General features: G+C 56.9%; 1 protein-coding gene across 1 annotated transcript; it reads left to right on the plus strand.

The window, feature by feature from the left end:
• The first annotated feature begins 3,300 nt into the window (after positions 1 to 3,300).
• Positions 3,301 to 22,869, plus strand: DNAI2 (dynein axonemal intermediate chain 2). The gene is made up of 13 exons (XM_037493998.2): positions 3,301 to 3,436; positions 7,235 to 7,428; positions 8,808 to 8,969; positions 9,932 to 10,053; positions 11,880 to 12,022; positions 13,380 to 13,493; positions 15,257 to 15,396; positions 15,908 to 16,030; positions 18,059 to 18,282; positions 20,069 to 20,204; positions 20,658 to 20,804; positions 21,827 to 22,054; positions 22,312 to 22,869. The coding sequence occupies exons 2-13, from the start codon at positions 7,246 to 7,248 to the stop codon at positions 22,390 to 22,392; spliced, it is 1,803 nt and encodes a 600-aa protein (XP_037349895.1). The 5' UTR covers positions 3,301 to 3,436; positions 7,235 to 7,245; the 3' UTR covers positions 22,393 to 22,869.
• Positions 22,870 to 24,148: the final 1,279 nt, after the last annotated feature.

The following is a 24,148-nucleotide window of genomic DNA, read 5'->3' on the forward strand; positions in this document are numbered from 1 at the left end:
GAGTGTTGCATCTTAACAAACCCCTTGTGCTACCAGGGAGGCCCAGCAATTACTATTTAAAAAAGAAAAAAGAAAGAAACTAACAAGTGTTGTGAGGACATAGAGAAAGGGAACCGGTGTGCACATGGGGAGAACGTGCCTGGACAGGCTGCATTGGGAAATGTATGGCTTTCTTTGTATAGAGGCGTACATGCACTGGGTACAGTCAGAAGCGCTCACCAGAGCCAGAGCGGAGAGCAGAGCAGGCAGAGGGACCGAAGTACACTGCTGCAGGAGAGGTCTGCGCGCCATGTGGGACCCTCCTCCGGTGGCCAGGGAGCAGCCGGGGATTAGCTTTCACCGCTGCGCCACCGGGGAGGCCTGTAAATTACTAATTCTATGACGTAAATAGAATCTGTTACCATCTGGCCCATATGATACATTATCTCATGACTCCACTTCCCAAAAGAACGGAAAACTGGATCTTGAAGAGATGTCTGTACCCTTGTGTCCGCAGCATTATTCACAAAAGTAAAATATGGAAATATGGAGGCAACCCAGGCACCCCTCAGTGGGTGAACCAGTAAACAAAAGGATGGCTTGTCCATACCACGGAACATTGCTCAGTCTAGAGCAGAAGGCAGTTCTGTGATATCCTATAAACTGGGCGAGCCTGGAAGGCATTTTGCTAAGTGCAATGAGTCAATCACAGAAGGACGAAAACTGCATTAACCCCCCCCTGACCCCCCCCCCCCCCCCCCAGTGTGCGCAGTGCAGAGACTAGCTGGAATCACAGATTCAGAAGGTAGGACTCTGGTTGCCAGGAGCTGGCGGAAGGGAGTGAGGCCTCAGTGCTGATGGGTGTAGAGTTTCAGTCTTGCAAGGCCAAACCGGCTCCAGAGATGGGGGGGGGGCCATGGCCCCGCACTATGAATGTGTTCACTCCACTGGACGGTGCACTCAACGGTGCTGGAGTGGTCGATGTTCTGTTCTGTCTATCTCACCGCAATAAAAAGAAAAATGGGGGAGGGGTAAGTGGGGGACCACATGGCAGGGAACTGTGGAACTGGGAGAGGTTGGGAGGACCCAAGGCCTGGGGCTGCTCTCAGCTCAGATTCTCAGTTGCCCAACTCTGCCGCCATTGGGTGGAGATCTGAGAGATAGAGCAAATTGTTTTCAGTTGGATCCTTGTGCCTATTCCTAATTATATGACCTCATGCTGGCTGCCCAAGGCGGCTGGGAAGAGCCTGCCAAGGGGTGAGATGTGTTGCCACTGAACATAGCTGCCTGGGGGTTGGCAGCTTCTGAATGGGGGGGCGGGGCGGGGAGGCTGTGATGAGTCATTGCAATAACGTGGGAAAGGTGACGGCGATTTCCAAGGGTGGTGACTTCTCCGTTTCCCCTTTTCTCCCCACTTCCCCGCCCAGAGGGTGTGCAGAGGGCCTCAGCTCCCCAGAGCTGGGGGTGGAGGGAGAACAGATCTTTGGTCCTTGGTCCCAGTTCGCAGCAGCGGGGCTCTGTGGCTTCTCGGCCCTGGTTCTGATTGGCCTCACAAAGCCTGTCCAACGGGCTTGCAGCTGCCCCTCCAGCCCCCATACACCCCGCAGCACCCACCCCAAGGGAATCCTTGCTCTCAGCAGACCAGAGTGAAGGGGGTGGGGGAGTCAGAGCCAGCAGTCACTTCGCGGCTGGTCTGTGGGGAGCAGCTGGGAAAGCCACCCTCTTTGGAAATGTTGCACCTGCCCACTTCAGCTGGCTGCTTGCTGGTGAGGACACATTTATGGGGAGCTGGGCAGCTGGAGGGGGTGGGGAACATTTGCTTTCTTCCTGTAGTTTCCCTGCTCCAAACCCCACAGGAAGCTGTCCAGGCACCTCAGCCAGCCTCTCAGACCCCCCACAAACTGGCCCTGGCTGACCTTAGCAAATTCCATTCTTTTTTCCCCTGCAGGGATGTGACTCCAACCACCATGAGGCACCCCCACCCCCACAGTGCTTCTTCCAGGACAGCTGCCCCTCCAGGGTTCACACCATGCTCTCCCCCCCAGTCTGGAACCACCGCCCCCTTCCCTCTGCAACTCAAAACCATTTTTTCAACGCCCAGCTCCAAACCCACATTCTTGGATGACATATTTCTGGTCCTCCTCAGCCCAGATCTCCTGCCCCATCTCTGACCAGGGCTGGCATGGCCCAGCCAGGTTCCCTGACGTCAGCCCCCAATCCCCCCTCACCCCCCCCCCCCGGGGTTTACATCCGCTCACTTCATTGCCTGCAGCCCACCAGACGTTTCATCTTGTTTATCCTTCCATTCATTTATTCCTTCAGTGACTCATCCAAGCTGACGATGTGCCAACCCCCAAGCTGAGCCGTGGGGACCCCGGCCGTGGCCCTCCAGGAGTGGCCACTCCGGCGGGGCAGAGGGGAGGCTGGGAGTCAATATTCTCATTTAACAGACAAGGAAGACGTGGGAAAACGATCGGCCAGATCACCGGCGACTGAACAGCAGAGCGCGCCGCCCCCAGCCGGGGTGCAGGACTCCCCAGCTGGGGCGCAGGACTCCCTAGCCCGGGCGCAGGACCCCCCAGCCGGGGCGCAGGACCCCCAGCCGGGGTGCAGGACTCCCCAGGCAGTGCGCAGGGCTCCCCAGCTGGGGCGCAGGACTCCCTAGCCCGGGCGCAGGACCCCCCAGCCGGGGCTCAGGACCCCCAGCCGGGGTGCAGGACTCCCCAGCCGGGGTGCAGGACTCCCCAGGCAGGGCGCAGGACTCCCCAGCCGGGCGCAGGACCCCCAGCCGGGGCGCAGGACTCCCCAGGCAGGGCGCAGGACTCCCCAGCCGGGGCGCAGGACTCCCCAGGCAGGGCGCAGGACTCCCCAGCCGGGCGCAGGACCCCCAGCCGGGGCGCAGGAAACCCCAGCCGGGGCGCAGGGCTCCCCAGCTGGGGCGCAGGACTCCCCAGCCCGGGCGCAGGAAACCCCAGCCGGGGCGCAGGACCCCCCCAGTCCCGGCGCAGGAACCCCCAGCCCGGGCGCAGGACCCCCAGGCGCAGACCTCAGGGCGCACTCGCCAGGATCTTGCCCCAGACATATTTGTGGACGTGGATAAGCGCCCTGGCGCAGATCCTCAAACGTTCGTCATCAGCGCTGTGGGACCCGCTTGTGGGTTAATTTCCTCCTGAGCCCAGAGACGTCTCCGGACGAGGGAGGAGGGGCTGGAGGCGCTTCCGACCCGGGGCAGGAGGTCACGCGCTCCGGGCCGCGCTGCCCCGCGTCGGGCCCGGCCGGGGTTGCTAGGCGACGGGTAAACTGCTCCCAGCCGTTTTGCGCGACGAAGGCCACTCCCGGGCCGGCCGCTTCTCCCGCGACCCGGCGGCAGGAGGAGCCGACCCAGGTTAAGGGCGGGCGCCCGGGGACGGCCGCGGCTGAAGAGGAGCGTGGAGAGAGAAGGGGCGAGCCCCCGAGGGTAATAATCACCCGCAAGAAACTCCCCGTGGGGGCGTCCTCCGGGATAGTTCTGCAGGATAGTGGGTACCAGGCCAGGCACCCAGCGTCCCCCAAGAGTCTTCACTCCCAGCCCCCCCAGGCGCAGGACCTCCAAGTTCCAAACACCTTGCCTCCTGCACCTCCTACTCCTGTCAGACCCGGAGCACCTGTGTCCTGGAGGGAGATTGGGGGACGGGAGGGGGGCGGCTTCTAAAGGGAGCTGAAATGGTGGAAGCAAGCCCTGCAGGTGAGCCCTGGGAGATGGCGGGAGTCACATTGGCACCCCCATGCCACCAAGGGAGTAGAGGCTCCTTGGCTGTGCGAGGCGCTGAGGATGGGGCGGGGGGCAAGGGATACAAAGACCGGGTCTTCCTGCCAAGAGATGGCTTTGTGGTGGGGTGAGCAGGTAAACTCTGACCTGGGTCACCCTCCAGTTCTGGGGACTCCTCTTGCCCCCCACCCTTCCTGAGCTCACCCCAGGCTGACCAGTGTGCTTGCCGTTGTCCTGGTGGAAGCAGCGGGGCAGGGGAGTGTTCTAGGGGTATCTGCCTCTCTGGCAGGCAGTAAGGTCCCCAGATGCCAGAGGCTGCCCAAGTCCCTCAGAAAGAGGGAAGGCAGCCCTCCCGGTCCTCTGTGCTGCAGGCGCCACCCGGAGCCCTCAGTCCCTGACGCAAAGACCTGCTGGCCCAGGGACCTCAGGGAGGGTGGCTGGTTCCGATCTGCTTTCCCCACTCGGCAGGTCGGCTGCAGGGCGTGGCCTCCCCTGAGCTCCCCCAGAGCGCTAGTCCCGCTCCCAGCGTGGAGGGTGCTTTTGAGCCACAGAGTTTCTTTCCAGGAATTGCTTTGCTAGTTATCATTGCTCAGCAGTTTTCCAGGTGGTGAAGGTTGTGATCTGAGGGCCGGGGCTGCGGGAGCTGGAAATCAAGTTGGGACCAGCAGGTGTCCAGCTCTGCGTGTTCCTGTGTCCGAGACTCCCCGCAGGTTCTGCCTCTGGGCCTCTGGTTCCCGCGGGTGGATGATCGGCCCCAGGCCCCAGAGGGCACTTATGCTGGCCCTGCACCCTCTGCGGCCAGCTTTGCAGACTGCCCGGCAGCCTGTGCCTTTGCCCCCCCCCCAACCCCCAGGCCAGAGAGAGACCTGCTGAGCCCCCTCCACTCTAACCTCCCTGCTCATCTCCGCCCGCCAGCCTGCGAGAAAGCGCCCGCCCTGGGCCGTGAATGAGCTGACTTCCCGGCACGCAGCCAGCCTCTAAATGTCCCTCTGTCCGCCTCCAGATAAAAACAATGCCTCTGTTCTTGCTCCTTGGCCTTGGGAAGCTCTAAGAAGGAAAGCAAAGTTGTTAAAAATATGATCTGCGCTAAAGATGTTATTTTTGTCTTCCTGGAGTTTCCTCAAGCTCTTAGCCTCCCTGTGTGCGCTCAAAGCTGCCGCACGCAGCCATCATCTTTTCATGGAGGGGGGCAGACAGCCGGTAATTGCGGAGCCAGGCAGGCCTGTGGGAGCTCCCAAGTGCAGGCCTGTTACACTTGAACGATGTGCCGCATGGGGAGACTCAGTTGAAGGTGCTCTTGTCACAGCCCCTGTCCTTGTCTGAGGAGCCAAAATGTGTCCGGGAGTAGGTGGGGTGATGCCCGTCAATGTATGTGGATGCAAAGGGACCTAGGAGTCACCCAAGACTCCCCAACCCTTGCCCCTATTCTCCTTTCCCCCTTCCCCAGGGCCTCCAGGGCCAAAGCCACCCTTGGCACATGCTTTGAAGCTGTCACCCTGCACTTGGCCGTCCATCTTAGGTCAGCAGCCATAGCCCACTGGTCTGATTTCTTGCAACCCTGGAGATGGCGTGGGGCGACACCCTGGATGCTTGCCGGTCCCGATATTCATCTGATGATTGTGAGAAGTCCTAGATTGCTGGGGCCCACCCCAGACATCCAGATCAGCATTTGCAGCAGGGGGCTCTGGGACTCTCCATATTTTGAACGAACAGCTCAGATCTGAGAAATGCTGATTGAGAGATTAAGAGCCCTCACTTTAAACTGGTAATTCTCGAGCTTGATTGCAGGTGGGGATTACCGAGGGAGTTTTAAAAATTATTGGTGAGATTCTGCTTTAGTCAGTCTGTGTCAGCTGAGCGCTGTGCTTTTTATAAAGCCCTTGAGGTATTTCTACACTCATAGCCAAGGTTAAGAATCACTGCTTTAGAGCCAGGCGTGTCTGGGTCCTGGCTCTGCCTGCACGTAAAAACTGTTGATACCACGCAGGGGGCTAGCTACGATGAGCACAGGCCAATACCGTGCACCACGAGTGAGAAAAGAAAGAAACTTTATTGGGAAGCAGTTGACAAAGAGCAGGAAGGAAGCTGAAGTCTGCCTCCAAGGTTAAATAAGGGAATGAGCTTATAAAGGTTTAGGAACCAGGATTGAGAACAAAGGAGTTAAATTTTATTAACCGAAGTGCGGGCTGAGGCAAAGAAATGTGGACTGGGCTGAAGGTCATTGGCTAGTTTCAGGGCAGTTCATGCAGAGAGAATTGGAGTTTTAAATTTCTGTGGTGCCCCTGACCTCTGGGTAGTCCCTCATTCATATTTACAGTTTCCCAGCTCCACTCGGCCTTGGGGCTCAGCTCAGGATCAGTCAGTACTGCTTTCTCAGGCTGGGTCATGTGTAGATAAACTGTGCCGGTGAATACGAAGATCAGTGAGGTTCTTTTGTCTTCTGTGCTCTAGGTTCTGCGAGCAGTTTAGCCATTTAACCTCAGTTACACTGTGACATTGACTTTGACAAGGTACATAATCTCTCTAGGCACCAGTTTCCTCATGTGTGGAATGAGAACTGTGACAAGTATTCTGGGGTTGACGTGGGTGTGCAGGGACAGTGCATGTGGCCTGCTCCTCACCATGCCCAGGATGCAGTAGGTCTCAGTATAGTCCGGGTACAAGTTCTTTATCAGAAATATGATTTGCAAATATTTCCTCTAAGTCTACCTTTTCTTTCTATTTTCAATAGGTTCTTCTCCCTACTTTTTATAGCTCCACTCTTACATTTATGCCTGTGATCCATGGCATGTTAATTTTGTGTATGGTGTGAGGTAGGGGTAATCCTGCCCTGGGGAAACTCTCATACAGTTTTTTCCCCAACCCCACACCCAGCCACTCATCAACAGCATTTTTTTAGATCTCCTTACAGGTGCAGGAGCCTTGCAGATCCTGGGGAACTTTCTGGGTATAAGGGGGTGGATAGCAAATGGACAACTTTGCTTCAACTCTATCCTCTCATATTAGACAGACCCCATCAGATGACCAAACACTTAAGCCACGGAGAAGCATGCAGACCCCATAGAGTCTATTGATGTGACAGGGGTCAGAAGGACAGAGGACATGTGCTTAGCAAGAAATTCAGTCCAACACCATCACCACCAATGTTTCCTCCTGCCTCCCAATAAGCATATTAGCTCAGTAAAATCTCTATCATGGAAGGTAAGAGTTTTGGAGTCCAGCAGACCTGCTGGACCACTTATACGCTGCATGATTCTTAGCAAGGCATTCAAGGTAACTGGGTTTCAGTTTCCTACACAGCAAAACAGTGATTTTATTGCCCAATCAGAAGCAATTATAAGAACTAGATAATATAATGTTTAGTATGTAGTCATCTGTCATAAATGGTTTTATAAAGAGGCAGATGTAGCTTCTGGACAAAGCTCCCCAGTGGGGAACCTGGAGCTGTCTGGACGAGGCTGTTGGGGCTGGGGTCCCTCACCGCATACCCCTCCATGTGCTCTGCAGCAGCCGGTGCCATGGAGATCGTGTATGTGTACCTCAAGAAGCGCAGCGAGTTTGGGAAGCAATGCAACTTCTCAGATCGCCAGGCGGAGCTGAACATCGACATCCCACCCAACCCCGAGCTGGCCGAGCAGTACATAGAGAGGAACCCGGTGGACACGGGCGTGCAGTGCTCCGTCAGCATGTCAGAACATGAGGTGTGACCCTTATGGCCTGGCCCTGAAGTGTGGTCTGGGCTATGGGTAGCGGGGAGTGACCAGGGCAGTAAGTGGGACTGGTTGATTCCATCTACCTGGAGGCCAGTTGGAGTGGACAATTGTGGGTGCTGGAGGTGTGAGGACAGAATCACCCCAAGACCCACCTTGATGCCCAGATTCAGGAGACCCAGAATATTCTGGGCCAGGTGAATGTAACTCAAGACGTTCCTCTCCCAGGGCCCATGGGCTCACCACAAACATTCTCACTGTGTCGTTTGGTACAAGCATTTGGTACAGCTGAGAGAAGTTTTCTGGGGGGAGCAGACATTTGTATCCACAGGCAACTTCCCAGCTTGTGAAAAGGAAATGGTCCTATAGAAAGTTCTGGTCAGAGGGACCCCCAAGATAAGAGAGCCAAGACTCATGGTGCTGTTGAGGCTCCCAGAGACCTCCCTGTCTGAACCAGCATCAGATTCAGTCCTGATTATGGCAAGGACTGTGGAGAGAAAATTAGACTGAAGGAGATAAACCATCTTATTATGAAATTTTCATTTATCATGAAAATCAGTCTTGATTTAGCAAAAACACTTTCAGCAATCAGGCTGGTGTGCGTGGTTCCGGGGACTCTCAGGTCAAAGGAATTGAGTTTCTTGCTTTCCCAGGGCGAGCTGCTGTCGAGGGGATCAGGGCAATTTTGCCTGTGGCCAGCTAGACAAGATGGCCGCCACGAAGGTCACGCCAGGTTAGGATCTCCTGACAGCAGCTTCACGCTGTGAAGACTTGTACCCTTGGAGGAGATGGCTTACGAGAGGGAAAGAGAGGGGAGAAACTGCTTAGTAAGCCTGGCCTCACCATCTGGGATGTGATGGAAAAGTTCTGGAACTGGGTAATGGTGATATTTGCACGACGTTGTGGCTGCCCATAGTGCCATACTATTGTGCATTTTAAAATGATAAAAGTGGTAAGTTTTATGTAACATTTATTTTGCCACAACTTTTAAAAATAGGAAAAAAAGGAAAGCAGGCAAAGGTGAAGGGGTGAAATAACATCAATGCCATTCTCTCTGCGGGCAAAGCTAATCCAACTCTTGACGGTTTCTATGCCTTGATCCCCGGTCCGTTCAGACTCAGGTAAAACCAGCACTGGGTTTGTCACAGCTACTGGTGTCAGCTGCAAAGCCATTAGCTCCGCAGGCGATGCTTTAGTGACTGCCTGTGATCACCTGAACACCAGAAAATCCCTTGCTGGAGCCTTTGGCTGAAGGCACCTCATCGGTCATCCCTGAGCACTCGGGGTTCAAGGACTGGGAGCCCCGGGATTCTGCAGAAGTGATGAATGCTAACACCAAGTGGCGTCTTCTCATGAGGCTCTCTGTTTAGGCCAACACAGAGCGGTTTGAGATGGAGACGCGGGGAGTCAACCACATTGAGGGGGGCTGGCCCAAAGACGTGAACCCCCTGGAGCTGGAGCAGACAATCCGCTTCCGGAAAAAGATAGAGAAGGACGAGAACTACATCAACGCCATCATGCAGCTGGGTTCGGTGAGGCTTCCCGCAGCTCCCGCGGGGGCACCCCAGCGGCCACTCCGGCTCCCCAGCTGGATGCCAAGCCCAGCTATACTGCGCTCCCGTGGCCACTCGGTGCCATAAGGAAGCTCCTTTTGGAGCAGGCAGACAGGAACACCGCAGCAGGCCAAAGGGGAGCGCGAACGGCGCAAGGGCTGAACAGGCTTTAGGAGGAGTCTGAGGGTAGGAAGCCCTTGGGACAGAGGACCCCAAAGAACCCCACCCAGCAGCAACCTCCAAATGGAATCAGTCTTTCGTTTGACACATTTGGACTGGTCTAGTCTCTGCTGGATGTGACAGAGATTGCAGAAATGAAATCCACATATGTCGTGCTTCCAAAGAGTTTATAATCCCCTGACGTGCAAAGACAAAAGCAGAGATATCAACACATAACTTAGAAAGAGATGATGGAAGAGAAGGGATTCCATGCCCTTTTGCTTATAAGAAGGGAGAATTCAGTTCCTATTGAAAGGATCAGGGAAGGCTTCCTGGAAGAGGTAGCCCTTGACCTTGGGCTTTTCCTTGTTGAACATTTGGAATAATAGGGAGGCTATTCTGGGTGGCAGAACCAGAAAGTGGGTGCTGTGTATGGCGTGATCATACTTCTGTTTCTCACCTTTCTGCCATCATAAATCTTCTTCTCAATTAGCCTTTTTAGATTTTTTTTTCCCCAATCATGCCTCCATAAAATATTAATGCCCTAGGCATACTGGTATGTGCTGCACATGTGCTTTGTACATAGAAAGTAACATCCTTTTACCCCCAGGGACCAATTTTCACACCCCTTGGGTACGATGTTACTCCCATTGAAAATGCATGGGCTGGAAGGGTGGGAGAAGACCACTAGGTCTTTCTTGTCTCCCTCAGACTCCACCTCAGCCCTAGTCATGATGAATGGACCCCTCTTTACTGCTAGAACCCCTGTGTGTCCTCCTCAGATCATGGAGCACTGCATCAAGCAGAACAACGCTATTGACATCTACCAGGAGTATTTCGATGACCAAGATGAGGTGGAGGTGATGGAAGAGGCCCCTTCAGCTAAAACCATCAACGTTTTCAGGTACCTCATATAGCAAGGCAGGTGCCTGGCCGGTCTCTGTCGCCCCAGGGGCCAGCACTTGCAGAAGTGACTCCTTGCCCATCACTCTGAGCCCAGGTTGAAGTCTGTGCACTGGGCTTGATAAGGGGCAGAACAATAAAGCACCCAGCAGACAAGTGGGCAAGTGGGCTCTACACTGGGGGCAGGTCTGGGTGGTGGAAAGGAGGGACAGGTTCCAAGAAAAGACTAAGCAAAATTGCAAAGCTGTGTTCAGGAGTGTCCATTTGTGCAGTGGAGAAATGGCAAGGAACTTCTCTGAGGCCCTTCCAAAGGGCACTAATTCCACTCACAATGTCTCCACCCTCATGGCCTAATCATCTCCCAAGGGCCCCACCTCCTAATACTGTTACGTCAGAGGGCCTCCCCGGTGGCGCAGTGGTTGAGCGCTGGGTTGCAAAGCTGCCCGCAGCCTCTGCAGAGCCGGTTCAATCCCCAGCCGCCGGCGAGGGTCCCACATAGCGTGCAGACCCCTCCTGCCGCCCGCTGCTCCCCTCAGCAGTGTACTTCGTCAGTCTGCCTGTTCTGCTCCCCGCTCTGGTTCTGGTGAATTCTCTCACCCTCCCGAGTTTCTGACTGTACAAGCTTCTGCTTGTATAAATAAATCTTTAAAAAAAAAAAAATTACCAAAAAAAAAAAAAACCTTAAAAAAAATACCATTACATCAGAGATTAGGTTTCCACACATGACTCCAGGAGGACACAACATTCAGCCTGCAGATATCCAATGTCCATCATTTACTTCAGGGTTTACTCTTTGTGTTGTAGATTTCACGGGGTTGGACAAATGTATTGTACAGAACAGTTTCCCGGCCCTACACCCCTCCCTGTGTGCCACCTCTTTATCCCTGGCTCGCCCTGAGCCCTTGGCAGTGACTGGCCTTGTTGCTGTGGCTGTGGATTTGCCTTTCCCAGATGGCAAGTGGGTGGACTCGTACAGCCTATTCAAATTGGCTTCTTTCACTTAGCAGCGTGCATTAAGTTTCCACCGCGTCTTTCTGGGACTTGACAGCTCATTTCTTTGTAATGCTGAAAAACATCCCATTGCATGTTTGCATTTTATTCTCCATTCACCCAGGGAAGGGTATCTTGATTGGCTCTGAGCTTTGGTAATCATGGATAAAGCTGCTGTAGACATTTGTGTGCGGACATTTTGTGAGGAAAAACCTTTTCAGCTCAATTGGGTGAATGCCAAGGAGCCTGATTGCTGGTTTCATCCTTCCTCTTTTATTAATATTAATGAGAAATCAAGCCTTGGGCTCAAAAGTCTCAGCAAGTGAGACTATCAGACTGGAATTTAATATTTTGTTGTTACTGTTTTAATTTTCATTTTTATTTTCTATTTGTGGCTGGTGAGATTGGTGTTCCGACTAAGGGAGTCCTGTAAACTTTGCTGTTTAGGTGAATTTCTCTAAGTGAATGATATTCCTTAAATACACTTAAATTATTTTAAGAGAAATTTAGGAAATAAGACATTTGGGGGGGACTCCCTGATGGTGTAGGGATTAAGTCTCAATGCTATCACAAATGCCTGAGTTCGATCCCCAGCCAGGGAGGTGACCCACATGACACAGCAGACCTCCCCTGTCTCCCCACTGCTCCCCTCAGCAGTGTATTTCAGTAGATCCACCTGTTCTGCTCCCCAATCTGTCTCTGGTGAAACCTCTCACCCCCCTACCCCTGCACCTCTGGCTTACACCCCAGTTCTCTTATACATAAATTAAATAAAATAAATCTTTAAAAGAAAGACATTTGGGGAGCCTTGCACTTCAGTTGTGCTGCTCCCTAAAGGGATCCCCAGGAAATCAAGCGGACGGCCACACACCTCTCCTGGCACCCTGATGGCAACCGAAAGTTGGCAGTGGCCTATTCTTGCTTGAAGTTTCAACGGGCACCTGAAGGCATGAGCTACGAATCCTACATCTGGGACCTGGGTGAGAAAAGCTGGGGGTCCCGGGGGTGGTGAGGGAGCCTGAGGAAGGGGACTGAGAGCTGTTCCCTGGAGGGAGGGACCAGGGACCCAGAAGGAAGCCACTGTCTCCTCTTCCCGGGTGCAGTGCAGGAAGCTCGCTTCATTTCCAGAGCGCCTCCGCCTGGCCTCCTAAGGGTCCCCAGCCACCTAAGAAGGGACTCGGGGGGCGGGACTGGACTCACTTTTGTCCTGCTTTCCTGATGCTGGTTCTGAATCTGTGGCCAGCAGGGGGCAGTGCGTCCACTTGGGAGCACAGCCTTTTTTTTTTTTTTTTTTTTTTTAAGATTTATTTATTTAGGCATACCAGAGCTGGGGTACAGGCCAGAGATGGGGGTGGTGCTGAGAGGATTCACCAGAGACAGGGTGGGGAACAGAACACACAGGCTGACTTACATAGGCCCGACCCTGCTCTCAACAATTTGCATATATAAGCTCATTTGATAACACGGGAACAGGCTTCTTCCCACCCCATCCCTTACACCCCTAGACCCTCCCTCCCTCCCTCCCTCCTCTCTCCTCACCTCAGCAGCCTCACTAGTGTCGCTAGTTTTTCTGAATATTCCCTGGAACGCCCCACCGTGCTGTGAATGGCGGCACTCCCACAGGCTCCCTGACGGCCCAGCAGTCTTCATCAGGAGGCCAGACTGTGTGGCTTGATCCACAGGCCGCTGTTGACACGAGGCTCCCTCTGACAGCCTGGCAGGCGGCTGGCACAGGTGGCTTCATGCTCCCACACGTCCCTTCCCTGTGGCCGCTGTGACAACAAGCGTCAGCCGTTACTAGTCGGTGTTGGTGCCGAACCCACAGCACAGCTCATTCCAGCCTGAGCGGCTCAGCAGGTCCCTACGGTCACTCCTGGGCATGGGCTCCCCCATGGTTCAAGCACAGAAGGGGAAAGTGCCCTGGAGGAGTCGGGGAGAGCTGACTCTGTGTCAGGGCCTCATTTCATACCAGATCCGGGGAGTGCACTGCAAATGCAATCACCCCCTCCCTGCCCCGGTTCCCCCAAATAAAACCACTAGAAGAGTCTCTAGGATCAAGAGGGCCAGATCCCAGCTGCCGGGCGCCAGAGGGGCAGCCTGGAAAAGACAGGAGGGGTCCCAAACACAGCCCCCCCTTCTGCCATTCCCCACCTGTAGAGGAGGTTAAGCTGCGTGACCCTGGCCTTCCCTTCCAGGGACGGGGAGATGGTGGGTGGCTGGGCGGGTGGGTGGATGGGTGGATGGATGGATGGGTGGATAATGGTGATGGGTGGATGGATGACAAATGATCGATGGGGTAGGTAGAAATCTTTATATCTGTTTTTTCCTGCTTTCCAGAAAACCCCAATAAGCCTGAAACTGTCCTGAAGCCGTCTTCTCCTCTGGTCACCTTGGAGTACAACCCTAAGGACTCCCACGTGCTCCTGGGAGGCTGCTACAACGGGCAGATCGGTAAGGAGAGACCTGGATGCTCAGCCAGGGGCGCACCAGTTCCTGTGATCTCCCAGGGGACTCCGAGGCAGCTCCCACCTGCCAGGTCCAGGCTCTCCGTCAAGGGCGGGCACCAGGGAACTCCGTGAAAAGACTTTTTTGCTGGGCAAGCTCCAGGTCAGTCGGTAGAGACAACCTAGCAAGTGGGACTCCAGGCCCCCTGCCCAGGTCAAGTCACAACAGTTCTTTGACATGAGACATGGAAAGAGCTCCAGGCCCCTCCTCTGGCTGCTAGTGGTTTTCACCAGGAACGTGATGGGTTTTCAAGGCTACCAGGGAACTGGGGAGTGTGGGCTTGTAAGTAGGGCCAGTTCAAATGCAACAGAACTCCCCGCACTGACCAAGACTCGGCTGCTTTTCTCGAATAACCCCTCTCCTGGTTGCTGTAAGCCTTTGGCTAATTTCCAGGTGTGAAAAAGTAGACTCTGACAATCTCCTTCAGAGGCCCCTTCTCGGCCACTTTTGCTGGCGCAGACCCAAAAACCTGATTTTGAGATCTCTAGTGTGTTCGGAAAGAAAATGCCCAGGTGGCCCCCCCCGCCACCCCACCCCCACCATGTCCATGGACCCTCACCCTCCTCTCTCACCCCCAGGTCGGATTTGACCTTGGACATGCAAAGGACTCTGGCCCTCCTACCTTCCCACGCTCTTACTCCCTGTCCTTCGGGAGAGGAGCCACATGGCTGAGAAACTTCTCAGAAACTCCCCGTGGTCAGCCTGCTCTGGTTTCCCTTCTAGATTTACTATCTCCCCTGGGGTAACTGCCAGGTTATGGAACAGACGTGGGTTCCCACAAACCTCCCTGCCAAGTGCTCTGGGTGCCAGGGCCTAAAGGGCTAAAGCAGAGCCACTTTGCCACGGTTTATTCCGGATCCCGGGGCCTGCATTACCCACACGACCCCTCCAGGGGACTTTCACGCCAGGCTGGGCGCTGCCTGCAGGGGGGCCCCGCGGGGAGCACTGCTGTGTCCAAGCAGAGTGAGCTGAGCTGAGGAAACCCATGTCTGGACCAGGCTGCAGACTGAGATCCTTAAATCAAGACTTTTGAGTATTTTTGTTGCTTTACAGATCAGCTTTTCTAGAAATAGCCCCCGGTGGGGCCTTGCTGTCACTCACAGGGAATTGAAAAAAAAAAACATTCTATCTGAACAAGAGCAGATAAGCTCTGAGTCTTCACTGTTAAAGCAGAAGAGGCAAAGCACTGATAATAGGTTGGAGCAAAGGGTAAAACTTCCTCTGTGACTTTCCCATCAGAGGCAGGTGAAAGAGGGCGTTATCAGCAGGAGAGATTTGCCTAAGTGCTCTTACTTCTGGGAGCATTTTCACCTGCTTCTGCCTGTGATGGAGGCTTTCTCGGCCTGCCTCACAATGCTGGGCTCATCATCACCCTTAGTTCCCCCTCACTGCCTCCAGGAAGCCTTCCCGGACCACCCCCAGGGCCTCAACCACCGTAGCAGCCACAGCACTGCGCACCAGCAAGTGCCCTGCCTGTGCCACCGCAGCGGCTCCCCCAGGGCTGGCAGGTGGGCAGGACACAGGAATTAGTGACGTGTGCTCTCTGGGCATCTTCCCGCTGGCCCTGGGGCTGATAGGAAACTTGGGCTGGTTTGAACCTAGCTCCGATGCTAAAAAACCACATCCCTGCCTATCAGAGAGGAGCAGCACCCTCTCCCCAGGGGGACGCCTGTGCCCCCTTCGGCTCCTCCTTATTTTCATCCCACCAGCCTGTTGGGACACCAGGAAAGGCAGCCTGGTGGCCGAGCTGTCCACCATTGAGTTCAGCCACCGCGACCCGGTGTACGGCACCATCTGGCTGCAGTCCAAGACCGGCACCGAGTGCTTCTCCGCGTCCACAGACGGGCAGGTACTCAGCAGCCGGCGCTCGAGGGGCATGGTGGGGGCACAGTGAATAGTTCCTATCCAGGGGCACCGGACAGAGGGGCAACGCGGAGGCCCACAAGCTTCCTAGGCCCCTCCTGGCGGGCGCCCATCCACAGCGTTTCTTGAGTCTGCCGTCAGGGCGTCTCCGCACACGGAAGCAACGGTCTCTCCTGATCTCTTGGCAGCCCTGCACATTGATCTCGACGTTTCCATTAGCAAGTCCGGGAGACAGTTGGCATTGCATAAAGGGCGCCCTGTTACGGGCTGCGTCGTGCAGGCATGCCACAATTTCTTTAAATGGATTTTTTCTCATTTGTTGTTATAAAAAATGTGGCGAAGTGCCTATTTGTAAATAGATTACGGGGTACATATGACGGCCCCTTCACACCCCCATTTCAGGCCCAGGGCTTCTGGCCCACTAAGGTGAAGGGGCTGGGGAGGAGAAGGCCAGGCGAACCCCGGGGCCTCAGTCCTTATCACCCCTCCTCCTGCAGGTCATGTGGTGGGACATCCGAAAGCTGAGCGAGCCCACCGAGGTGGTGATTCTGGACATCACCAGGAAGGAGCAGCTGGAAAATGCCCTGGGGGCCATCTCTCTGGAGTTCGAGTCTACTTTGGTGGGTGCCCGTCTCCTGTCTTCCCTGACTTTCATTGCCGGCCGGCAGGAGCCGAGGTCAGGCTGGGGCTAGTGTGCTGGGGCTGCCTGCTGCCCGCTGCTTACAAGACACGGGAGGGCCATGCCCGCCACGGGCAGCTCCGATGCGCGCAGGCTTTACAGCAGTGTCCCGGCAGGGGGCAGCAGAGCCTTTGAGGAAGGAAGCCCGGCTCCTTCCCAAGGTTGCCACCAGGCTGGTGGCTGGGTTAAGGGAAAGCAAGCTCCCCCCAGGGCAGGAATCCCAGAAGAGCCCCTCCATAGGAGAGCCCCTCGATAGGAGAGGTCTGCCCGACCCAGCTTCGGGGACGCCAGACCCTGCCCCGAGCGGCACCTTGGAAAAGCAGAGCACAGGGATAATCATGGCGCAGCAGCCAAGAAGGAACAGTGAAGGCATGTGACTATCAAAGTGGAGCCGTAGTGTGAATGTGTCAGAGGAGGGAAGCTTCTAGAAGCAGCAAATGAAGGCTTCCTCCAAAGCAAAAGAAAAAACAACACAAAACCAAAAATCGTTCCTAGGAGGCTCCTGGCCTGAGGTGGTGCCTCAGTTAGCTCTCAGCCCCCCTGCTCCCCGCTTGGGACGTGGCTGGTCTGCCTCTGGGCCTGTGACACTCCTAGGCCCCTGGGAGGTGGGGGTGCTCTGGCCTCACCCCTGCCCCGGGGAGCCCTCAGCCTTGGGCGACAGCTGCTGGGATGAGGTCGAAGACAATCTGACTGATTTCCAACCCTGGGCATAGAGGTCGAGGTGGAGAGGACTCAGAAAAAATGTTCTGTCCTAGAATCAGGGGTCCCTGCCACCACCCCACCGCCATGCCTGGCAGCCATGCCCACGGGAGGCCGCTCCTGCCTACCTTACCGGCTGAGCTTGTGCGATGGCCCAACACTACCCAGTGAAGTAACATTACTGCTCCGACACCCGGTTGCCAAAGCATGCCTCCGTGAGGCTAAGTCACATGTTCTAGAACACACCATCGAGGGGCGGCGCCTCTGACTCCAAGGCCAGACCTCCACCCCGACATGCCAAGCCTGAGACCAGAGGCGTGAGGGGCGGTTCCCCAGTCTGGGGTGCTGGCCTCCGGGACGAGCTGGCAGGATCCCTCGTGACTTACTGACTTACTTCCCTGGGACTCTTGAGCTGGAGCTGCAGGGTGGATCTATCGCCCAGGGGTGGATCTATCACCAGGGGGATGTGGGTGTCCCGCCCTCCCCCAAGCAGCACCCCTATTCTTCCTTTCGGGGCCTGAGGACACAGCATCCTAAAGGCTGGGGCTGCCACATAGAGCGTCTAGTCTGGCCTGAAGGGTGAGGTGTGCAGCAGTGAGTGAGGCAGACTTGGGGTGATGGGGGAGGCTGCGGGCAGAGGGCTGGGGCCAGCCTGAGGCAGGAGGCAATTCTGTTCTGCGATCTACAATTGCACTGTGGGTGCCATGGGGAGCACAGCTCAAAGTTAGACCAGATTCTTCCCTTGAGGACCTCCCAGGCTGGTGGGGGTGCAATCACATCACCAGCGGTCCGTGGGTTCCTGCGTGCTGGGTAGTGACCTGCTCTGTATCCTCGGGGACGGCGGGGCAGGGACGTCCCCCAGACAGTGCTCTACAGTGCCACCCCAGGCTCTGCCCAGGCTTCTGAGTGACCTGGGTCACCCAGTGTCTCTTCTCAGGGCTTATTGACTTTATCTGTAAACAGACATTCCCAGATTTTGTGGCAAAATGCCTACTGGGTGCAATGTGCTGCATGCAGTGGGCAGTGATGGGACTCGGGCACCCCTGAGGGTGGGCTCCTCGGCCAGGTTCCAAAGAAGGGTGGGCTCTGAAGGGGCTGTAAGGGTGAGGGCCACTTCTAGGTGGGCACAGCCTGAGAGAGGCTCACACCCAAGGCCCTCCCAGCACCTTCGGAAGCCCCCTCCCCCACCAGCGGCCACTCGCGCGGCCAGCCAAGCCCTGAGCTGCCGTGTCCTGGAGTCTTCCTTCCTTCCTGCTCACCCCCTCTGCAGCCAACCAAGTTCATGGTGGGCACCGAGCAGGGTATCGTGGTCTCCTGCAACCGCAAGGCCAAGACGCAGGCGGAGAAGATCGTGTGCACCTTCTCGGGCCACCACGGCCCCATCTACGCCCTCCAGAGGAACCCCTTCTACCCCAAGAACTTCCTGACCGTCGGCGACTGGACCGCCCGCATTTGGTCGGAGGACAGCCGGGAGTCGTCCATCATGTGGACCAAGTACGGGGCAAATGAGGGTGGGGGCACCCTGAGCCTCCGTGTGTCTGTCCCTAAAATGGAGGAGACGCCCCCCACAAACCCCGCGTGTGAGCTGGGCACTGGCATGACCCAGCCATGCCAAGAACACGCTCGGTGTGCCCAGCTTAGTGGCCAGCCCCACAGCCTGGGGGCGTTCATTCCCCTCCCCTCGTAGGTGGCCATGCTGGGCTCGCCCCCTCCTTGCTATGGGAGGGAGCAGAGCAATGGGGAGCCAACTCTCGCAGCTGGGAGGAGCCCAGAATCTGGGCTATGGGTCCTGCCTGAGGACACCCCCATGACCACCAGGCAGGCGGAGTAGCGAGGGGGCTGTGAGCAGCTGTGAGCGCCGGAGTGGGGTCAGAGAAGCCCGTGTGCCATCTGTCCAGATGCTGACGGACAGGCAGGCTGCCTGCAGCTTGGCTGAGGGGTGGGGGGTGGGTGGCAAGGGGGGGGGCCCTTCAAGATCCTGATTTCAGTTCTTCTGGATAATACCCAGAGGTGGGATCGCTGAATCACTTGGGGCTTCTGTTTTTAATTTTTCAGTAACCTCCATACTGTTCTCCATAGTGGCTGCCTCAGTTTACCATCTCACTGACAGAACACGAGGGTTCCTTTCTAGGGGCCCTCACCCACTCTCCTTTTCCTTTATCAATTTTCTATTTATTCATTCATTCATTCATTCATTCATACATGCACTGGGTACAGTCAGAAGCGTTGGAGGGTGAGAGAATTCACCAGAGCCAGAGCGGGGAACACAACAGGCAGACTGACGAAGTACACTGCTGAGGGGAGCAGCAGGCGGCAGGAGAGGTCTGCGCGCCATGTGGGACCTTCCTTCGGTGGCCGGGGAGCAGCCGGGGATCGAACCGGCACTGCAGAGGCTGCGGGCAGCTTCTTCTTCTTCTTTTTTTTTTTAAATTTGTGAAGGCCTCGTAAGCAGATGCAAGGTGGCCGCGAGAGCTCAGTGTGGTTTTGATTTGCGTTACCCTGATGACGAGCAACGCTGGGCATCTGCCCTGTCTCTATTGGCCATTTCTGTGTCTTCTTTGAAGAAATGTCTGTTGGGCCCTTGGCCCATTTTTAAATGCTTTTTTCTCTGTTGGGTGGTATCCATTCCTTGTATGTCCTCGACATTAACCCTTTATGCGACTTGCAGACTTGCGCCGGCCCCCTGGGCTGTGCCTGCCTTGCCTCGGCTGCTCCCGCGCTGGGAGGGCGCTTGTGGTCTCATGTCCTCTCACGCGTTGATTCTTGCCTTCGCTGCCTGTGCTTTTGGCGTGAAATCCAGATGTTCACTGCCAAGACTTGGGCGCGGAGTTTCCCCTGTTTCCTCCTAGGACTTTGACACATTCCGCTCATGCTTTCAAGTCTTCAGCCCATTTGGTTTTGGATTTTGTGTATGGTGTAAGATGCAGTCCAGCTTCATTCTTTCCTGTGGAAATCCTTGAGAATGTAAATTCAATCATGCAGGCAGCGCAGCGCTAATCTCAACACACCCTTCCTGGCTCCTCTCAGGGAGTCCCATGGCTGGGGGGCTGGGCCCAGGTCCCCCAGCCCGTGCCTGTTCCCTGGAGTTGGCTGTGGGGAAGCACTGGTGGTCAGTCCATGGGGGACAAGCCCAGGTCCCTTCAGGGGCCTCCTGTCAGCAGCGGGAGGCGAGGCTGGCACAGCTGGACGGCAGGCACGGGAAGACCATCCCCCTGCAATGGATGTGGCCTAGCAGCCTCCCCACCACAGTGGCCCTGACCCGTGGACCAACTCCACACAGGTACCACATGGCGTACCTCACCGATGCCGCCTGGAGCCCCGTGAGGCCGGCTGTTTTCTTCACGACCAAGATGGATGGGACCCTGGACATCTGGGACTATGTGTTCAAACAGTGTGACCCGGCCCTCAGCCTGAAGGTCATGTCCTCCACACATCCTCTCCTTGCTTCTAGGCCCGCAGGCCCTGGTAGCCAAGTGGACTCACCTGGGGGATAGTAAATACAAAAACAAAACCCAGATGCCTCACCCATTCCACCTCCCACCCCCCACCCCCGGCCTCCCAGGCCTGATATGCTGATAGCACATCAGCGTATCAGCGTAGCCAGGCCGAGCCTACTGGCTGGAGTTTGGGAAACTGCAGGTGCATGAGGCTGGACTCAAGGGGTGGGTGCAGCAGGGTGGAGTGGGGTGGGGTAAAGCTGGGGGTCTAGGGTCTCAAGGGCTAGTCCCAGAATCAGAGCTTCATCCTGGGGGTCAGGGGGAGTCACAGGACACCTGGACAGAGCCACCTGGGGAAGCCTCACCAGGCCAGGGACTCACACACACTTTGCTCCTCTCTCCCGCTCACTGAGTCTGCCCGGCCTCCTGCAGGTGTGTGACGAGGCCCTCTTCTGCCTCCGGGTGCAGGACAATGGGTGTCTCATCGCCTGTGGCTCCCAGCTGGGGACGACCACGCTGCTGGAGGTCTCAAGCGGGCTCTCCACGCTGCAGAGGAACGAGAAGAACACGGCTTCTTCTGTGAGTGTTGCCGGGCAGCGCCCAGCTCCCAGTCCCTGGCTTAGCAGAAGGCCCGTGGAGAAGACATGGAGGGGACTGCCCCGGGGACAGTCATGGGGGGCTGAGAGCTGTCAGTACAGCCCCCAGGGGTGGGGAACGCTGTGGCCCCGAGATCACTGGATACCGAGACACGGGGAGGCCCTGGGTCCACCTGTGATTGCGGCCCCGCCTCATAGCTGGTTGGGCCTCCACTGGGCCCTGGGCCTTCCCGGCTCGACTCCAGGGCTCTCTCAGGCGGCTGTCTGCCTTCTTGGAGCCCCTGAGAGGCTTTTCATACCTGAGGGTCTCTTCAGAGGTTCTGCTCCTGGTAAAAGAAGGCATGATGGCGTCCAGACCCGGCTTTGCTAGGCTTGTGCTCAGACACTGAATGGGAAGCTTCCGGGCTGGCTCCCCCAAGGGCTTTTGAGGGGGGGTCTACTGTGGCAGAGCAGAGGGGAGCAGACTCCCAGGTGGACCACGCTGGGCAGGTTCCTGGTGCCACGTCTGCTGCGGGTCTCGTGAGCATCTCAAGTCTCCACAGGGGCGGGGGGGGCGGGGAGGGCAGGGGGTGGGGGGTGCATAGTTGCTGATGAGGCCCTGGTCACTCTGGGTCAAGTTCTTTCATCATCTGTGCATGTGGGGGGCCCCTGACTGTCCCCCTCTTCCAGGAAATAGTGGAACAATTGCTCGTTGGGGTGTAGGTTTCCAGACAGGGCGCCTTGGGAGGGTCTGAGAGGCAGGCTGCTTAAACAAGGGGTTAGCAGTCACCTGCCACCCTGTCAGCTCAGAATTTAATCACCTGGCTTTCTCAGAAGGGGGTCACTTGGGGTCCCTGCTCCCACCTCCACACCCTTCCCTGAGCCCCAGTATAGACCCTGTGGGTGTAGACCTCTGCGGTGCTGCTTTCAGCAGAGCCAGCAAAGCTCAGGAGAAGACCCCCCCCCCCTCCAACCCTGTGGCTGCCCACCCCCTCCCCACGGGCTCCCTGTCTCTGTGCACCCCAGATGTTCGAGCGTGAGACCCGGCGGGAGAAGATCCTGGAGGCGAGACACCGAGAGATGCGGCTGAAGGAGAAGGAGAAGGACAAGGCCGAGGGCCGGGAGGACGTGACGCGGGAGGACGAGTCCCCTCTGAACATGGAGGAGCTGGTCGCCAAGGCCGAGGAGGAGTTCTTCGAAGTCATCTTCGCCGAGCTGAAGAGGAAGGAGACCGAGGCCTTGAAGAATAAGATCGTAGGGACCCTGAGCTGGCAGGGACGGGGGGCTGGGGGGAGCCACGGCCTGCTGGCTGACCCACCCCGGGACCTGAGTGAGCAGCCTCACCAGCTGGGCCTAACCTGTCGGTCTGGGGCCCACCGCCCTGGGCACTCACAGGGCCCTGGTGGCGCGGGGCTGCCGCCTCGGTCTCCTGGGCGCCAGCCAACGCAGGCCTCGGCGTTAACACTGGGTGCGGGGGAGGCCTGCCCCCCACCACTGTCTTTTCTCGGCAGTTGCAGCAGCATCTGGACACAGAAGAAGTGGAGGAAGATGATGAAGGGAACACGGACAGTCGAGAGGAAACGTCCGCCTAGAAGGCCCGCCTAGGAGGCGCCCGCCCCACCAGCCCTCCCGCCCCACCTCTGGTGCCAATCAGGTTGTCCAAGAGTGAGAAGCACTGGGGGAGCAAAGGGGCCTGCCCCTGCCCCCACCCCACACAAATCGCTAGCCCCTTGGCGGGAGGGCAGGCACCCCGCTCATACCCGAGGGGGGCCCTGGTCTCACACACCCAGAACATGTCCCGGTGACCCCACCTCAGGGCCCCCAGGGCCTGCCAGCCTGACCCTGCGTGTCCCCTCAGGTCTGGCTTCTCCACACCTTCCCGACAGTCATTCACCTTGACAAGCCTCAGGAAGACCCGGGGGTGCAGGAAAGGGGCTTCCCTTTCTCCTTATAGAACTTCCCCTGTGGCCCAGCTCAGGAAAAGAAAGTCTGTCCATTTTCAAATGTCCTTGCAAGCAGCCCCCAGGACCATGTTTGCCTCCACAGGGTGAGAGTAGGGGGATGAAATGAGGGGGGATCCACTGCCGGGGGTGGGGGGGTTTCCTATTATCTCAACTCTTGTAACATGAAATTAATAATAATGTGCAGACAGTTCGCGCTTATCACAGAGCTGCGCTAAGAGTTTCCGTGTAACCGCAGGTGATTCTTTTAAAAAGCCCCTGGAAGGTTTGTCCTCTGGTTACCCCACCCCAAGGAGGAGGGGGCAGGCTCCGGAGAGGTGTGGGCGCTGGCCTGCGTCACGGAGTTGGCGAGGGGGGGACCGGTGCCCGGCCACTCTCTCCTGACCCTGGCTGCGGTCAGCTGCGGAGCCAGTGCAGGGCGGCCCACGGGGCCAGGAGGGCAGCGGCCTGGAGCCAGCCTCGCGGCTCACCCAGTGATGTTGCCAGAAACATCATGGGGCAGGGGGTGGTTCTGAGTCAGCTTTGCACCATGAGAAGCCCCACCTCGTCTGTCTCTGGATGGGGGATCAACTGCCCTTTATTTTAAAAATGCCTGCGTCAGGCATCTGGGGGGGGGGGGGCTGGCCAGCTGTTCTCTGTGCTCAGGGGAGTGAGGGATCGAGTTGCCCCGGTGGCCAGACCTTGATGAAACGTCATCATCATCGAGGGTCACATTTCTTGAGTGCTGATCTTGCGATAGCCCCGAAGGAGTGACGTCACCGTCGTCAGTCCCCAAGGGGACACACAGGAGGGAGCAGGTGGCAGCGCTGGCCCCGCCCATGCACACTGCAGGCTGCCGCCTCCCCGGAGCAACCTGGGCCTGCCCAGCCCTGCCATCTAGGCGGAGGGTACCCCCACACCTCACACACCCCACTGTCCTGGGATTGGCCCCACCCTGTGTAAGGGAATCAGAGCCCGAGCTGCCCATGCAGCAGAGGCTTCAACTGGGGGTGACTGTGTCTCCCCCAGCAACACTGGGGGACATTCTAGATTGAGTGAACTGGTTAGAGCTGCTCCTGGCACCCAGTGGGTGGAGGCCAGGCCCGCACCACAAAGAATGACTCGGACCAAATGCGGCTGGTGCTGAGGTCGAAACCCCCACTTAGAAAACCCACCCAAATGACACGTCCCAGGAGAAAGCACAGGTCCCCATTGTGTCAACCTGGCACCTCTGTGCTTGGAAGGCAACCGCCTGCCAGGCCTGTTGATCTTCACACAGGTACAGAGCCCAGTGCCTGATGGCGCTGGCACACGGGCATGGGAGAGGAGAGCCTCCGGACATGGCGGGGTGAAGGGCGCATGAGCCCTATAAATGCCCATTCTCATGGCCATGACCTTCACGTCCTCA

This window comes from Talpa occidentalis, unplaced genomic scaffold, assembly GCF_014898055.3.
Source record: "Talpa occidentalis isolate TD23 unplaced genomic scaffold, MPIMG_talOcc4v2.1 talOcc4.7, whole genome shotgun sequence".
NCBI lineage: Eukaryota > Metazoa > Chordata > Mammalia > Eulipotyphla > Talpidae > Talpa > Talpa occidentalis.

What these genes read in the sequence shown, in the direction of transcription:
- DNAI2 (XM_037493998.2), top strand. Translation starts at nt 7,246, where the DNA reads ATGGAGATCGTGTATGTGTACCTCAAGAAGCGCAGCGAGTTTGGGAAG. An exon ending in TGGAGTTCGAGTCTACTTTG is followed by an intron (nt 16,031 to 18,058) that starts GTGGGTGCCCGT and finishes CCCCCTCTGCAG; the next exon opens with CCAACCAAGTTCATGGTGGG. An exon ending in ACCCGGCCCTCAGCCTGAAG is followed by an intron (nt 20,205 to 20,657) that starts GTCATGTCCTCC and finishes GGCCTCCTGCAG; the next exon opens with GTGTGTGACGAGGCCCTCTT.